This window comes from Zea mays, chromosome 7 (genome assembly GCF_902167145.1).
Source record: "Zea mays cultivar B73 chromosome 7, Zm-B73-REFERENCE-NAM-5.0, whole genome shotgun sequence".
In the NCBI taxonomy this organism is placed as follows: domain Eukaryota; kingdom Viridiplantae; phylum Streptophyta; class Magnoliopsida; order Poales; family Poaceae; genus Zea; species Zea mays.
This window is the reverse complement of record NC_050102.1, coordinates 5,659,804-5,677,598: the sequence shown is the minus strand read 5'-3', so window position 1 is coordinate 5,677,598 and position 17,795 is coordinate 5,659,804. Positions and strand designations below refer to the sequence as shown.

Genomic DNA, 17,795 nt, shown 5'->3' with positions numbered 1-17,795 from the left:
TCTTCTTGACAATTAATCGCTCGTCAGTCAATCACATGCATGCTCGATCGCACAAATTCAGATACATATACCATATGTTTGGTTGTCTGTATTTGCTGGTGCTTGCATCGCGGGATGCAATGAGCTAGTGTTTGGTTGTTGTCAACCAGGCTTTACGTGTGTGAGATGTGTGTTTGGTTACCTGCATGCAGATGTGGAGTCAGGCTCGCACGATACTTAAACCACCTGTTTGGTTACCTGTATATGAGCATGCAACACCCATGGGATGCAAAAATCAGATGGTGCATGTTGTTTGGTTACCTGTGTGGGGGTCGGAGCCTGTCTCGCTTGCTGCAAAACCCACCTCTCAACCAGGCCCGGCTCATACGGCCATTTTGGGCGTCGCTCCGTAGCCAGGCTCCCCACGCGCGGCAGCTCGCTCGCAGGCGCATTCGCTCGCGCAGCCCCGCGTGCTAGGGTTTCCCGAGCTCTCCCTCGAGCTGGATCCCGCGTGCTAGGGTTTGTCGTCGTCTCGACCGGGTACGCCATCTCCACTCGCCCTCCCTCTCTCCCTCGAGCTGGATCCCGCGTGCTAGGGTTTGGCGCCGCCTCGGCCGGGTACGCCATCTCCACTCGCCCTCCCTCTCTCCCTCGAGATCTCCCTCTCTCCCTCTCCCTCGAGATCTCCATCGGTGTCGTCGCCGTGACTCGTCTGTGCCGAGCTCTCCCTCTCTCCCTCGAGCTCTCCCTCTCCCTCGAGATCTCCATCGGTGTCGTCGCCATCACTTGTCTGTGCCGAGCTCTCCCTCTCTCCGTCGAGCTCTCCCTCCGCTGTCAAAGGTACGGAGGTTTGACACTTTTTCTTGCCCTCCCCCTGGATCTGGTTGCTCAGATACGATTTTGTGCTTGCTCAAATATGATTTTCGTATTGGTTGCTCAGATCTGGATTTGTGGATCCAGTTTCGTATTGGTTGCTCTGATCTGGTTGCTCTGATCTGGTTTAGAACACGCATTTCTTCAAGAAAATCTATAATTTACTTGGATGTTATCCGTCTGTTTTGTTACCTGTATATGAGGATGCAAGATCCATGGGATGCAAAAATCAGATGGTTCATGTTGTTTGGTTACCTGTATATTAACAAGATGACATATTTATTAACAAAATCTACATACTCTTGCTGGGCACAAGCAGTACCTAGGATCAATGATGTTGAGCTGAGTTCTATGGTTACTTTTTTATTAGTCTCTGAGCAACCAACCAGTACCTCTGGGTGAGTTCTATGCTGAGTTCTATGTTGAGCTGAGTTCTATGTTGAGCTGAGTTCTATGGTTACTCTTGCTGGGCACAAGCAGTACCTCTGGGTGGCGCATCTCTTGGATGTCGCAGCCGTGGTTTTTGTAAGAATCTGTTTTATATATATTTGCAACTGGCACATTAATATTTAGCATGCTTAATCATATATTTTCTCAGCTATAGATCAATGTTCTATGTGTTGAGCTGAGTTATATGGTTACTTTTGAATATATCTATACTTGTTTATTAGTCTCTGAGCTGTCGATCAATGGTATATGATGCTTTAATGCCTCTGGGTGGCGCATCTCTTGGATGTCGCAGCCGTGGCTCGTGTAAGAATTTGTTTTATATATTCGCAACTGGCACATTACTATTTGCCATGCTTGATCATATATTTTCTGAGCTATAGATCAATGTTCTATGATGCTAATGTGCCTCTGAGCTATAGATCAATGTTCTATGATGCTAGTGTGCATCTGAGCTATAGATCAATGTTCTATGAAATTACTTTTAGCAACTAGCACAGTACATCTAAGCCAAACTTAGACCTCTAATCTCCTTTTCTATTTTATTACTCTAGCAATGGATCCTACTATTGCACGTCGACGGCTAATTGCAAAGGCTGTGGTCCTTGTAGCAGTTATGTCAGCCTGGTTGGATGCATGGTTGAGGCACCGACTACATGCTAGGAGGTCTATCACTTATGGCCCAATGCACCAAAGAGACCAAGAGAGACAAAACAACCTGAGATTCATTTATGAATCCACTGATGTTGAGTGTGTTGACTTACTTAGGATGAGAAGGGCCCCTTTTATGCAGTTGTGTGACCTTTTCGCACTAGGCAGCTATTGAGAGATAGTATTCATAGCTCAGTAGAGGAGCAGGTTGCCATGTTTTTACATGTGGTAGGTCATAATCAAAGGTTTAGAGTTGTACACATGACCTTTCGAAGGTCTATTGAGACCATCAGCAGATACTTCAGGGAAGTATTGTATGCGGTTGGTGAACTGAGAAATGAAATGATCTTGCCACCTTCAACTGCTACACCAACCAAAATTAGAGATAGCCACAGATGGTACCCCTATTTCAAGGTCAGCCATCCACAAATGTAATCCCTTCCTTTTCATGTGTAGGTTTGTAGTAACAAATGTTTGCCCTAATGTGTAGGACTGTATTGGTGCCATTGATGGCACTCATGTGCTAGCAAGAGTTCCTAGAAATCAGAGGGCTGCCTTCCTTGGCAGGAAACACACCACAACACAGAACATCTTAGCTGCTGTAGACTTTGATCTAAGGTTTACATATGTTCTTGCTGGCTGGGAGGGATCAGCACATGATGCCCTTATCCTTGCTGATGCCCTTGAGAGAGAAGATGGTCTAAAAGTGCCCCAAGGTAAAAAATTAGTATTGGTCTACACAATACACACTTCCCTTGGTATTCCCTAATATATGATCTATGATGTTAGGTAAATTTTACCTTGTGGATGCTGGTTATGCTGTCAGGCCTGGGTTTTTACCCCCTTACCGTGCCACACGGTACCACTTGAGTGAATATGGGGGGAGGAATCCACAGAACCCAAAAGAGCTCTTCAACCTTAGACATTCATCACTAAGGGTGACAATAGAGAGGGCCTTCGGTGCTTTGAAGAACATATTCAAAATATTATACAACAAACCTTTCCATCCATACAAGACACAAGTAAAGCTAGTCCTAGCTTGTTGTATCCTCCACAACTGGATTCTTCGTCATGGGAATGATGAACATGTTCCACTAGAAGACACATGGGCTGCAAATCAACTTCATGAGGGAGCTCCCCTTGACCTTGTCATGGACAATGCTGCCTGGTCTGCTACCAGGGACAATTGGGCTCAACAGATGTGGCAAAATAGGGGATAGTGGTCATTATGTACTGTGCTAAGTTGCTCAACAGATGTGGCAAAATTGAGAACATTGTCTATTAGCAATGATGAACTATATATAGTTATGAACATTATGTGCTAAGTTGCTCATAAATTTGTAAGAACTGGTTCCATGCTGAGAACATTGTCTATTAGCAATGATGAACTATCTATAGTTTTGAACTCACTTTCTTTGTGTGATGTGTCCAGTTGCTAATGATGACATTACTTACATCCTGATACCATTGTTGACTAGCAACGATGATTACTGCTACTTCTACTTCTAATTTCCTATGCTGACATTACTGCTACTTCTACTTCTACTTTCCTATGCTGACATTACTGCTACTTCTACTTCTACTTTCCTATGTTGACATTACTGCTACTTCTACTTCTACTTTCCTATGCTGACATTACTTTCCTATGCTGAGAATATCTATCTGTATTCCCCCTAATCTTTTACTTGTTCCAGCTATGGCTGACATGGTCTCTGGGGTTGCTAGCTAGGGGGCTAGGCCTGCTCTTAGGTGGAGTGCCACAATGTCTGGGTTTGTTCTACGCTGTTTTGTTGACTTGATAGGTACTGGGGTTAGGACTGACAAGGGTTTTAAGGAAATCCACCTTAACTCTGTTGCTAAAAATGTCTCCGAGTTCTGTGGCCAAGAAGTAACAGGCCAGCAAGTGTACAATCACCTTCGTAAGTGGAGGTCTAGGTGGGTCAAAGTTTGCAAACTAAAGGACATTAGTGGCGCTCTTTGGGATGAGGATACCTTTGTCATAAGCTTAGAAGAGGGTCATTATGCTGCTTACATCAAGGTTAGGACCAACACCTTCCATTTCTCTAATTTGGTCTAACTTCAAATTGCTAACTTGAGTTGCTAGCTCAATAGGATCACCCAAAAGATGTTGATTACCTCAATAGGCCCATAGAGAACTATATGGCTATGCAAATCATTTTTGGAAGTGGGGTTGCCACTGGTAGGTTTGCAATGGGTTCAAATGAGCCTTTGGGCAAGCCAAGTGACATTGTTGACATCTTAGATGATGGCATTGAAGTGACCTCAGAGTTTGTTGATGCTTCCAATCTAACTGGCAAGGGAAAGACTGTTGATAAGGGTACCCCTGGTGACTCCATTGATACCAAGCCTATGTCCAACTTAGGGAAGAGGAAGAGGTACATGACTGATGAAGATGTTGCTGTGTTCAATGGGATGAAAGAGGCTGTATCTGATGTTGCTGCTGCTGTCCGTGAAAGCATCCATGCTGAAGCAGCACCTGGGATCTACAATGCTGTAATCAACTGTCCTGGGTTCTCTAGGGAGGCTCTCATGTATGCCCTAAACCACATGATGGAGCACAAGGCCACCTCCCTGGTGTTCCTGGACATGACTCCTGATGATCGTGACCTATGGCTCAAGACTTTCCTAGCCAAGCACTACCACAACTGATCTGATCTGTCTATCCTATTCCTATATAATGCTTAAGAACATATATGCTACACTTGCTCGGATCTGTATGTCCTTTTATGCTGTTTAAGAACAAATAATGATGTTTCTATCTGTTTAAGAACAGATATGCTTAAGAACAGATATGCTACATTTTCATAGAATAATGATGTTTCCCTGAGTTCTATGGATTAACTTGAGTTCTATGGATTTCCTTATTTGAGAACAGATATGCTACACTTGAATAGAACAATGATGTTTTTCTGAGTTAGATTAACCTGAGTTCTATGCATTTCCTTATTTGAGAAGAGATATGCTACACTTGTATAGAACAATGATGTTTCTTGAGTTCTATGCATTTCCCTGTTGGCTTGTTTATTGGTCTATTTGTAGACCTGTTTGCTGGCCTGTTTGCTGGTTAAGAAATGATATATGTTGATGATTAAGAACTGATATTATACTCTTGTTCTTACAATAATTGATGAGTTTTGGTATGTGCCTATGATGCTAACCTTGTATGCAAAAAAGTGGTCAATGAAAGCTGAGGCTAATCTTGTTTGATAATTATACTCTTGTTCTTACAATAATCTGTTCTAGCTGTTAGTAGCTTCATAGTAGCTGTTAGTAGCTGTTAGTAGTTGTTAGCAGCTGTTAGTAGTTGTTAGTAGCTTGATAAGCTGATAATTTGGTTAAAGGACATTAGTAGCTTCATAGTATCTTGATAATCTGATAATCTGTTCTAGCTGTTAGTAGCTTCATAGTAGTTGTTAGTAGCTGTTAGTAGCTTCATAGTAGCTGTTAGTAGCTGTTAGTAGCTTCATAGTAGCTGTTAGTAGCTGTTAGTAGCTTGATAAGCTGATAATTTGGTTAAAGGACATTAGTAGCTTCATAGTATCTTGATAATCTGATAATCTGTTCTAGTAGCTTCATAGTAGTTGTTAGTAGCTGTTAGTAGCTTCATAGTAGCTGTTAGTAGCTGTTAGTAGTTGTTAGTAGCTTCATAGTAGTTCTTAGTAGCTGTTAGTAGCTTGATAAGCTGATAATTTGGTTAAAGGACATTAGTAGCTTGTTTAGATGCATCTGATGGGCCATGCAAAAATAAAATGAGTGTAGCTTCATAGTCCATCTGTTAGTAGCTTGATAATCTGATAATCTGTTCTAGCTGTTAGTAGCTTCATAGTAGTTGTTAGTAGCTTCATAGTAGCTGTTAGTAGTTGTTAGTAGCTTGATTTGTATGTTGTGTAAATCTGAGTGCTCAAACTCTCCATGCGTATAAAAACCTCAATAGTTGCCAGTAGATGTTACTAGCTTGACTTATGAAAGGGAATTAGGCTTACACCTATTTCCTAATTGATTTTGGTGGTTGAATTGCACAACACAAATAATTGGACTAACTAGTTTGCTCTAGATTATATGTTCTACAGGTGCCAAAGGTTCATCTACATCTATACTAAATCGACTGTCCGGAATACCGTAGATTATTCCGGACAGGAGAAGCTTTTTGGAAAAACAGGCCAAGCGCGGACCGTCCGGGCCCTTGCGGCGGACCGTCCGCGACACCAGGATACCCTTCGGACAGAACCAATGCAAAAATACAAGTGTCCACTACGGACCGTCCGGAGGAAAAGCAAGGACCGTCCGAGCCCTCGCGCGGACCGTCCGGCCTCAGGCGCGGACCGTCCGGTAGGTGAGAAACCGAAAAACCCGAAGGTGACGGGTTCGGAGAAATGAATTGTAGCGGCCTCGCGGACCGTCCGGGCCAGGCGGGCGGACCGTCCGCGACTGGCTTTATCTGACATCTGACGACGCATTAAATGCAATATAGCCGTTGATATAGCCGTTACTGCTGACCGTTGCGTTTTCAGCCGTTGATCTACAGGCGCGGACCGTCCGGGCCAGGCGGGCGGACCGTCCGCGGTCGGCAGAATGGAGCAACGGCTAGGAAGTGGTTGGTGGCTATAAATACAACCCCAACCACCTCCATTCAAGACACCCAAGCATTCCAACCTTCAACATTCAATACAAGAGCTAGCAATCCATTCCAAGACACATTCAAAGCCTCCATCTCTCCAAGTTTCACAATTGAGAAAAGAGATCATTAGTGATTAGTGACTTAAGAGAGAAAAGTGATCCGTGTGTTATTTGTCGCTCTTGTCGCTTGGCTTTTGCAATCGTGCTTTCTTTCAATCTTTCTTACGTTCAACTCGATTATAACCAAGGCAAGAGACACCAATTGTGTGGTGGTCCTTGCGGGGAAGTTTGTTCCCGTTTGATTGAGAAGAGAAAGCTCACTCGGTCCGAGGGACCGTTTGAGAGAGGGAAGGGTTGAAAGAGACCCGGCCTTTGTGGCCTCCTCAACGGGGAGTAGGTTTGCAAGAACCGAACCTCGGTAAAACAAATCCGTGTGTCACACTCTTCATTTGCTTGCAATTTGTTTTGCGCTCTCTCACGCGGACTCGATTATATTTCTAACGCTAACCCGGCTTGTAGTTGTGATTGATTTTTGTAAATTTCAGTCTCGCCCTATTCACCCCCCCTCTAGGCGACTATCAATTGGTATCAGAGCCCGGTGCTTCATTAGAGCCTAACCGCTCGAAGTGATGTCGGGAGATCACGCCAAGAAGGAGATGGAGACCGGCGAAAAGCCCACTACAAGCCACGGGAGCACTTCATCGGAAGAGTCCCGCACCAAGAGGAAGGAGAAGAAGAAGAGCTCCTCCAACAAAGGGAAGGAGAAGAAATCTTCTTCTCACCACAAAGAGAAGAAGGAGAAATCTTCTTCTCACAAGCCGCATCGGAGTGGGGACAAAGACAAGAGGATGAGGAAAGTCGTCTATTACGAGACCGACACTTCATCAACATCCACCTCCGGCTCCGACGCGGCATCCGTCACTTCTAAGCGCCAAGAGCGCAAGAAGTATAGTAAGATCCCCCTACGCTACCCTCGCATTTCTAAACATACACCTTTACTTTCCGTCCCATTAGGCAAACCACCAACTTTTGATGGTGAAGATTACGCTAGGTGGAGTGATTTAATGCGATTTCATCTAACCTCGCTCCACAAAAGTATATGGGATGTTGTTGAGTTTGGTGCACAGGTGCCATCCGTAGGGGATGAAGACTATGATGAGGATGAGGTGGCCCAAATCGAGCACTTCAACTCTCAGGCAACAACAATACTCCTCGCCTCTTTAAGTAGAGAAGAGTATAACAAAGTTCAAGGGTTGAAGAGCGCCAAGGAGGTTTGGGACGTGCTCAAAACCGCTCACGAAGGAGATGAGCTCACAAAGATCACCAAGCGGGAAACGATCGAGGGGGAGCTCGGTCGCTTCCGGCTTCGCAAAGGAGAAGAGCCACAAAACATGTACAACCGGCTAAAGACCTTGGTGAACCAAGTGCGCAACCTCGGGAGCAAAAAGTGGGATGACCACGAGGTGGTTAAGGTTATTCTAAGATCTCTTATTTTCCTTAACCCTACTCAAGTTCAATTAATCCGTGGCAATCCAAGGTATACACTAATGACCCCCGAGGAAGTAATCGGGAATTTTGTAAGTTTTGAGTGCATGATCGAAGGCTCCAAGAAGATCAACGAGCTTGATGAACCCTCCACGTCCGAAGCACAACCGGTGTCATTTAAGGCGACGGAGGAGAAGAATGAGGAGTCTACACCAAGTAGACAACCAATTGACGCCTCCAAGCTCGACAATGAGGAGATGACTTTAATCATCAAAAGCTTTCGCCAAATCCTCAAGCAACGGAAGGGGAAGGATTACAAATCCCGTTCCAAGAAGGTTTGCTACAAGTGTGGTAAGCCCGGTCACTTTATCGCTAAATGTCCATTATCAAGTGACAGTGACAGGGATAACGACAAGAAGGGAAAGAGGAAAGAAAAGAAGAGGTACCACAAGAAGAGGGGCGGCGATGCCCACGTATGCCGCGAGTGGGACTCCGACGAGAGCTCCACCGACTCCTCCTCCGACGAGGACGCCGCCAACATCGCCGTCACCAAAGGACTCCTCTTCCCCAACGTCGGCCACAAGTGCCTCATGGCAAAGGACGGCAAAAGGAAGAAGGTAAAATCAAGATCCTCCACTAAATATGAAACCTCTAGTGATGAGGATGATGCTAGCAATGAGGAGGATAACTTACGCGTTCTTTTTGCCAACCTTAACATGGAACAAAAGGAAAAACTAAATGAGCTAATTAGTGCCATCCATGAAAAGGATGACCTCTTGTACTCCCAAGAGGACTTCCTAATCAAGGAAAATAAAAAGCATGTTAAGGTTAAAAATGCTTACGCTCTAGAAGTAGAAAAATGTCAAAAACTATCTAGTGAGCTAAGCGCTTGCCATGAGATGATTGACAACCTTAGACATGAAAATGCTAGTTTAAATGCTAAGGTTGATTCACATGTTTGTAATGTTTCGATTTCCAATCCTAGAGATAATAATGATGATTTGCTTGCTAGGATTGAAGAATTAAACATTTCTCTTGCTAGTCTTAGAGTACAAAATGAAAATTTAATTGCTAAGGCTAAAGATCTAGATGTTTGCAATGTTACAATTTCCGATCTTAGAGATAATAATGATATATTGCGTGCTAAGATCGTTGAACTTAATTCATGCAAATCCTCTACATCTAGTGTTGAGCATGTTTCTATTTGTACTAGATGTAGAGATGTTAACATTGATGCTATTCATGATCACATGGCTTTAATTAAACAACAAAATGATCATATAGCAAAATTAGATGCTAAAATTGCCGAGCATAACTTAGAGAATGAAAAATTTAAATTTGCTCGTAGTATGCTCTATAATGGGAGACGCCCTGGCATCAAGGATGGCATTGGCTTCCAAAGGGGAGACAATGTCAAACTTCATGCCCCTCCTAAAAGATTGTCCAACTTTGTTAAGGGCAAGGCTCCCATGCCTCAGGATAACGAGGGTTACATTTTATACCCTGTCGGTTATCCCGAGGACAAAATTAGGAAAATTCATTCTAGGAAGTCTCACTCTGGCCCTAACCATGCTTTTATGTATAAGGGTGAGACATCTAGCTCTAGGCAACCAACCCGTGCTAAGTTGCCTAAGAAGAAAACTCCTAGTGCATCAAATGAACATAGTCTTTCATTTAAAACTTTTGATGCATCTTATGTATTGACTAACAAATCCGGCAAAGTAGTTGCCAAATATGTTGGGGGCAAGCACAACGGGGTCAAAGACTTGTGTTTGGGTACCCAAAGTTCTTGTGTCTAATGCCAAAGGACCCAAAACCATTTGGGTACCTAAAGTCAAGAACTAAACTTGTTTTGTAGGTTTATGCATCCGGGGGATCAAGTTGGATCATCGACAGCGGGTGCACAAACCACATGACAGGGGAGAAGAAAATGTTCTCCTCCTACGAGAAAAACCAAGATCTCCAACGAGCTATCACATTCGGGGATGGAAATCAAGGTTTGGTCAAAGGTCTTGGTAAAATTGCTATATCTCCTGACCATTCTATTTCCAATGTTTTTCTTATAGATTCTTTAGATTACAATTTGCTTTCTGTATCTCAATTATGTCAAATGGGCTACAACTGTCTTTTTACTGATGTAGGTGTCACTGTCTTTAGAAGAAATGATGATTCAATAGCATTTAAGGGTGTGTTAGAGGGTCAGCTATACTTAGTAGATTTTGATAGAGCTGAACTCGACACATGCTTAATTGCTAAGACTAACATGGGTTGGCTCTGGCACCGCCGACTAGCCCATGTTGGGATGAAGAATCTTCATAAGCTTCTAAAGGGGGAACACATTTTAGGACTAACAAATGTTCATTTTGAGAAAGACAGGATTTGTAGCGCATGTCAAGCAGGAAAGCAAGTTGGAGCCCATCACCCACACAAGAACATCATGACGACCGACAGGCCGCTTGAGCTACTCCACATGGATCTATTCGGCCCGATTGCTTACATAAGCATCGGCGGGAGTAAGTACTGTCTAGTTATTGTGGATGATTATTCTCGTTTCTCTTGGGTATTCTTTTTACAGGAAAAATCTCAAACCCAAGAGACCTTAAAGGGATTATTGAGACGGGCTCAAAATGAGTTCGGCTTAAGGATCAAGAAGATTAGAAGCGACAATGGGACGGAGTTCAAGAACTCTCAAATTGAAGGCTTCCTTGAGGAGGAGGGCATCAAGCATGAGTTCTCTTCTCCCTACACTCCACAACAAAATGGTGTAGTGGAGAGGAAGAATAGAACTCTATTGGACATGGCAAGAACCATGCTTGATGAGTACAAGACTTCGGATCGGTTTTGGGCCGAGGCGGTCAACACCGCCTGCTACGCCATCAACCGGTTATATCTACACCGAATCATCAAGAAGACATCATACGAACTCCTCACCGGTAAAAAGCCCAATATTTCATATTTTAGAGTTTTTGGTAGCAAATGCTTTATTCTTGTTAAAAGAGGTAGAAAATCTAAATTTGCTCCTAAAACTGTAGAAGGCTTTTTACTAGGATATGACTCAAACACAAGGGCATATAGAGTCTTTAACAAGTCCTCAGGACTTGTTGAAGTTTCTTGTGACGTTGTGTTTGATGAGACTAACGGCTCTCAAGTAGAGCAAGTTGATCTTGATGAGATAGGTGAAGAACAGGCTCCGTACATCGCTCTAAGGAACATGTCCATTGGGGATGTATGTCCTAAGGAATCCAAAGAGCCTCCAAATGCACAAGATCAACCATCCTCCTCCATGCAAGCATCTCCACCGACTCAAAATGAGGATGAAGCTCAAGTTGATAAAGTAGAAGATCAAGCAAATGAGCCACCTCAAGATGACGGCAATGATCAAGGGGGAGATGCAAATGATCAAGACAAGGAGGATGAAGAACCAAGGCCGCCACACCCAAGAGTCCACCAAGCAATTCAACGAGATCACCCCGTCGACACCATCCTCGGCGACATTCATAAGGGGGTAACCACTAGATCTCGTGTTGCACATTTTTGTGAACATTACTCGTTTGTTTCCTCTATTGAACCACACAGGGTAGAGGAAGCACTACAAGATTCGGATTGGGTGGTGGCAATGCAAGAGGAGCTCAACAACTTCACTAGGAATGAGGTATGGCATTTAGTTCCACGTCCTAACCAAAATGTTGTAGGAACCAAATGGGTCTTCCGCAACAAGCAAGATGAGCATGGTGTGGTGACAAGGAACAAAGCTCGACTTGTGGCCAAAGGATACTCTCAAGTCGAAGGTTTGGATTTCGGTGAAACCTATGCACCCGTAGCTAGGCTTGAGTCAATTCGTATATTATTAGCCTATGCTACTTACCATGGCTTTAAGCTTTATCAAATGGACGTGAAAAGTGCCTTCCTCAATGGACCAATCAAGGAAGAGGTCTATGTTGAGCAACCTCCCGGCTTTGAAAACAGTGAGTATCCTAATCATGTCTATAATCTCTCTAAGGCGCTTTATGGGCTCAAGCAAGCCCCAAGAGCATGGTATGAATGCCTTAGAGATTTTCTTATTGCAAATGGATTCAAAGTCGGAAAGGCCGATCCTATGCTCTTTACCAAAACACTTGAGAATGATTTGTTTGTATGCCAAATTTATGTTGATGATATTATATTTGGGTCTACTAACGAATCTACATGTGAAGAGTTTAGTAGGATCATGACACAAAAGTTCGAGATGTCTATGATGGGGGAGTTGAAGTATTTCTTAGGATTTCAAGTGAAGCAACTCCAAGAAGGCACCTTCCTAAGCCAAACGAAGTACACTCAAGATATTCTAAGCAAGTTTGGAATGAAGGATGCCAAACCCATCAAGACACCCATAGGAACTAATGGGCATCTCGACCTCGACACGGGAGGTAAGTCCGTGGATCAAAAGGTATACCGGTCGATGATAGGTTCATTACTCTATTTATGTGCATCTCGACCGGACATTATGCTTTCCGTTTGCATGTGTGCAAGATTCCAATCCGACCCTAAGGAATCCCACCTTACGGCCGTAAAACGAATCTTGAGATATTTAGCTTATACTCCTAAGTTTGGGCTTTGGTATCCTAGGGGATCCACATTTGATTTGATTGGTTATTCGGATGCCGATTGGGCAGGGTGCAAAATCAATAGGAAGAGCACATCGGGGACTTGCCAGTTCTTGGGAAGATCCTTGGTGTCTTGGGCTTCAAAGAAGCAAAATTCGGTCGCTCTTTCCACCGCCGAAGCCGAGTACATTGCCGCAGGCCATTGTTGCGCGCAATTGCTGTGGATGAGGCAAACCCTGCGGGACTATGGTTACAAACTAACCAACGTCCCTTTGCTATGTGATAATGAGAGTGCAATCAAGATGGCGGATAATCCCGTCGAGCATAGCCGCACTAAGCACATAGCCATTCGGTATCACTTTTTAAGGGATCACCAACAAAAGGGGGATATCGAGATTTCTTATATTAACACCAAAGATCAATTAGCCGATATCTTTACCAAGCCTCTTGATGAACAAACTTTTACCAAACTTAGGCATGAGCTCAATATTCTTGATTCACGCAATTTCTTTTGCTAGATTGCACACATAGCTCATTTATATACCTTTGATATGCTATGACTAATGTGTTTTCAAGTCTATCTCAAACCAAGTCATAGGTATATTGGAAGGGAATTGGAGTCTTCGGCAAAGACAAAGGCTTCCACTTCGTAACTCATGCTTCGCTGTCGCTCCAAGCCAACTCTCCATTCTTGGGGGAGAAAGCATGAGCACCAAGCAAAAGGACTTCGTCTTTGGTATAATCTTAACTCATTTATTTATAACCAAAGGGGAAGAAAGTATGTCTAGGGCTCTAATGATTCCGTTTTTGGCGATTCATGCCAAAGGGGGAGAAAGTAAGAGCCCAAAGCAAAAGGACCGCACCACCACCAATTTCAAAAAAAACTTCGTGTTTCCAAGAATATTATCAATTGGTTTCCTATTGTGTTCAAAAGGGGGAGAAAGTAGTATTTCAAAATTGATACATCAAAACCCTCTTGAACACTAAGAGGAGGATCTCATTTAGGGGGAGTTTTGTTTAGTCAAAGGAAAAGCATTTGAAACAGGGGGAGAAAATTTCAAATCTTGAAAAATGCTTCTCAAAATATTATTCATTTACGTTTGACTATTTGCAAAAGGACTTTGAAAAGGATTTACAAAAATTTGCAAAAGCAAAACATGTGGTGCTAGCGTGGTCCAAAATGTTAAAAATAAAGAAACAATCCATGCATACTTTATAGGTATTTATATTGGCTCAATTCCAAGCAACCTTTGCACTGACATTATGCAAACTAGTTCAATTATACACTTCTATACTTGCTTTGGTTTGTGTTGGCATCAATCACCAAAAAGGGGGAGATTGAAAGGGAATTAGGCTTACACCTATTTCCTAATTGATTTTGGTGGTTGAATTGCACAACACAAATAATTGGACTAACTAGTTTGCTCTAGATTATATGTTCTACAGGTGCCAAAAGTTCATCTACATCTATACTAAATCGACTGTCCGGAATACCGTAGATTATTCCGGACAGGAGAAGCTTTTTGGAAAAACAGGCCAAGCGCGGACCGTCCGGGCCCTTGCGGCGGACCGTCCGCGACACCAGGATACCCTTCGGACAGAACCAATGCAAAAATACAAGTGTCCACTACGGACCGTCCGGAGGAAAAGCAAGGACCGTCCGAGCCCTCGCGCGGACCGTCCGGCCTCAGGCGCGGACCGTCCGGTAGGTGAGAAACCGAAAAACCCGAAGGTGACGGGTTCGGAGAAATGAATTATAGCGGCCTCGCGGACCGTCCGGGCCAGGCGGGCGGACCGTCCGCGACTGGCTTTATCTGACATCTGACGACGCATTAAATGCAATATAGCCGTTGATATAGCCGTTATTGCTGACCGTTGCGTTTTCAGCCGTTGATCTACAGGCGCGGACCGTCCGGGCCAGGCGGGCGGACCGTCCGCGGTCGGCAGAATGGAGCAACGGCTAGGAAGTGGTTGGTGGCTATAAATACAACCCCAACCACCTCCATTCAAGACACCCAAGCATTCCAACCTTCAACATTCAATACAAGAGCTAGCAATCCATTCCAAGACACATTCAAAGCCTCCATCTCTCCAAGTTTCACAATTGAGAAAAGAGATCATTAGTGATTAGTGACTTAAGAGAGAAAAGTGATCCGTGTGTTATTTGTCGCTCTTGTCGCTTGGCTTTTGCAATCGTGCTTTCTTTCAATCTTTCTTACGTTCAACTCGATTATAACCAAGGCAAGAGACACCAATTGTGTGGTGGTCCTTGCGGGGAAGTTTGTTCCCGTTTGATTGAGAAGAGAAAGCTCACTCGGTCCGAGGGACGGTTTGAGAGAGGGAAGGGTTGAAAGAGACCCGGTCTTTGTGGCCTCCTCAACGGGGAGTAGGTTTGCAAGAACCGAACCTCGGTAAAACAAATCCGCGTGTCACACTCTTCATTTGCTTGCAATTTGTTTTGCGCTCTCTCTCGCGGACTCGATTATATTTCTAACGCTAACCCGGCTTGTAGTTGTGATTGATTTTTGTAAATTTCAGTCTCGCCCTATTCACCCCCTCTCTAGGCGACTATCAACTTATGATGTTACTCGCATGATTTTTCATGCTGTCAGTAGCCTATGATTTTTCATAGTAGCTGTTAGTAGTTGTTAGTAGATGAGGTTTTTCATGCTGTCAGTAGATGCGTAATTGTCAGTTTAATCATGTCGAATTTTTGTGTAATTCCCAGCTCATGTAATTTTTGTGTAATTCCCAGCTCATGTAATTTTTGTGTAATTCCCAGCTCATGTTTGGCCTTTGTGTAACAGTTACACAGCTCCTCTCTGATCTTGTGTAATGGTTTTGTCTTTGGCAAGCCAAACAGGAGCTGTGTCTGTGCAACTTATAAATACGGTAAACCAAACATGGGCCATGTTGATCCTAGCTAATTGGGACCAAACAACCAAACACGTATTGCAATTGTTGGTTGCATCAGCCTGTACAGGCCACGCTGAACCTGCATCTAGACTTCAACCGAGCTCTACTCATCCTAACAACCAAACAGGCGGAAAGCACCCTGGACCAGGCTCTCCAAGCGCGAGCAAATTGGTCGTATCTCTGGAGCCAGGCTCCCGCCGGCCTAGCTCATGCAGCCGGGCTACCGGGAGAAGCCAACCAAACAGGCGGATAATATACAAGATGTCGGTACCCTGAATCAGGGTACCCCTTACTACAGTGTGAAGGCACGGTGCCTACACGACTATCTATAGTCACGTCGTAAACAGCGCCCGACCCCTCCACGTGGTCGGCCCTAGGACCGCCACGTGGTCGGAAGAAAGACGATATAACCCAGGATATCAACAGTGGGTCTGGACTCCCATGGGAAAGTGTCGGACCCCTGTGTGTACGGACCGGACCCCCGGGTAAGGTCCAGAATCGTCACAAGCGTGCCCGGACCCCTGGGACGAGCCCCGGGACCCCCCTGGGCAGGGTCCGGGCCACTCGCTGCAAGGTCCCATGGTTCTGGCGCAAAGGATACTCAGGCCTTGATCAAGGTCAGGCGGGGGTCCGGAACCGACACGTGTCCGGACCATGCCGCGTAAGCTCCTGCTCCCCGCTCAGGCAGAGACCCGATGTTGCCACGCGGCCTACTGCCCGTGACGTAAGCCAGCGGGCACAGCCTGACGTAAGGCCTCTGGACCACGCAGTCTCTGCATTTATTACGGATAGAACGCGCCGCCTGACAGGCGATGTGCCGCCTCAACATTTAATGTGCCCTGTCGCTCTGCTGGCGGACGATGACCAGATCATCCCACAGGCGGCGTGCCTGTCCATTCCCGTGGCAGGCGGCGCGACCATACTGCCGAATGTGCCACGATCATCATCACTCGTACGTGGCCAAGAAAGCTTTCCCTACACGCCAACACTACGCAAGCCGTGGATATCAGGGCGCAAGGAAATTGCACCCGGCCCAACATTAGTTGCTCCAAGTATTACGTCTGTTATGTCTCTGGGCACACATGTCGGGGCTCAGCATTCTTGTACGTGCCCCCCTTGAGCTATAAAAGGGGAGGCACACAACGTTACAGACTGACTTAGACTCTCACACTCACAAGTTCTTACAAGCTCTCAAGCTCAATACAACATAAAGTGGAGTAGGGTATTACGCTCCCGCGGCCCGAACCACTCTAAACCCTTGTGTGTTCTTGTGTTCTTTCTGTTTTCACCTAACAGGCAAAACGCTTAGTCCCCTTCTCATCTAAGGATTTAGGACGAGTGCATTCCCCCACCCGGCCGGAGATTTCCTCTACGACACAAGATATGAAATGAACTTAATTAATTTATATCTTATTTTCTGTCTCTCGAGAGAGGATCTATGCACTAGCTAGCTAGCTAGCTTAAGTACAATAGTACCTGTAACCTGAAGAAGAAGAAGAAGAAAAAAACTATTCGCTTAAAGCTAAACGAGATCAAGTGGGGGTGTGTGCAGGACCCGCATGTGTTGAGGTGACCAACCTTGGAAGGATGCCTTGACTTGTGTGCATGTGAATTTAGACGGTGGTTGTGTCCATCGCCTACCACACCCCATCTAAAAATCCGAAGAAGAAGAAAAAAAAAGTGTCCCCTCTCTCTCTGTCTGCGTGTAAATTAAAATAAAAGGCCAAGATTTCAATACGAGCCAGAGCCCAGAGGTGTGTCATCTTAATCCGTAACGGTTCTCGCTTAGGGCCTGTTCGGTTGTACCGGAATGAGCCAGGATTCATTCCAGCTCATCAAAATCTATATAAATTAGAGAAGTAATCCGGCTAGAAATTAATCCGGGACTCCAATCCGGAACAACCGAACAGGGCCTTAATTAATTATTGAATGATTCGACCGGATCATCACATGAGCTAGCATGACTAGTAGTAGCGCTTAGCTAGCTTCACGGCCTATGCTACGCTACAACGTAACGTACGCATGCATGCGAGCTGTGTGCTCAGCTCTAGCCTCAGTAAGTTTGACGAGTGTCAGAATTATTCGGCAAAAGCCTAAAAAATAATCGACGAAGTTTTTACCGAGTGTGACACTCAGTAAAAAGATATTGATGAACCGTACATCGGCAATAGCTTTTTTACGAAGTAATTTTTATCGGACACTTAACAAAGTCTTTGCCGATTT

General features: G+C 44.6%; 1 protein-coding gene across 1 annotated transcript; it reads left to right on the top strand.

Moving 5' to 3' along the window:
* Positions 1-1,853: 1,853 nt before the first annotated feature.
* Positions 1,854-3,364, top strand: LOC109940914 (protein ALP1-like). The gene is made up of 3 exons (XM_020541289.2): positions 1,854-2,364; positions 2,441-2,666; positions 2,740-3,364. Exons 1-3 carry the CDS (start codon positions 2,164-2,166, stop codon positions 3,168-3,170), a joined length of 858 nt encoding a protein of 285 aa, XP_020396878.1. The 5' UTR covers positions 1,854-2,163; the 3' UTR covers positions 3,171-3,364.
* Positions 3,365-17,795: the final 14,431 nt, after the last annotated feature.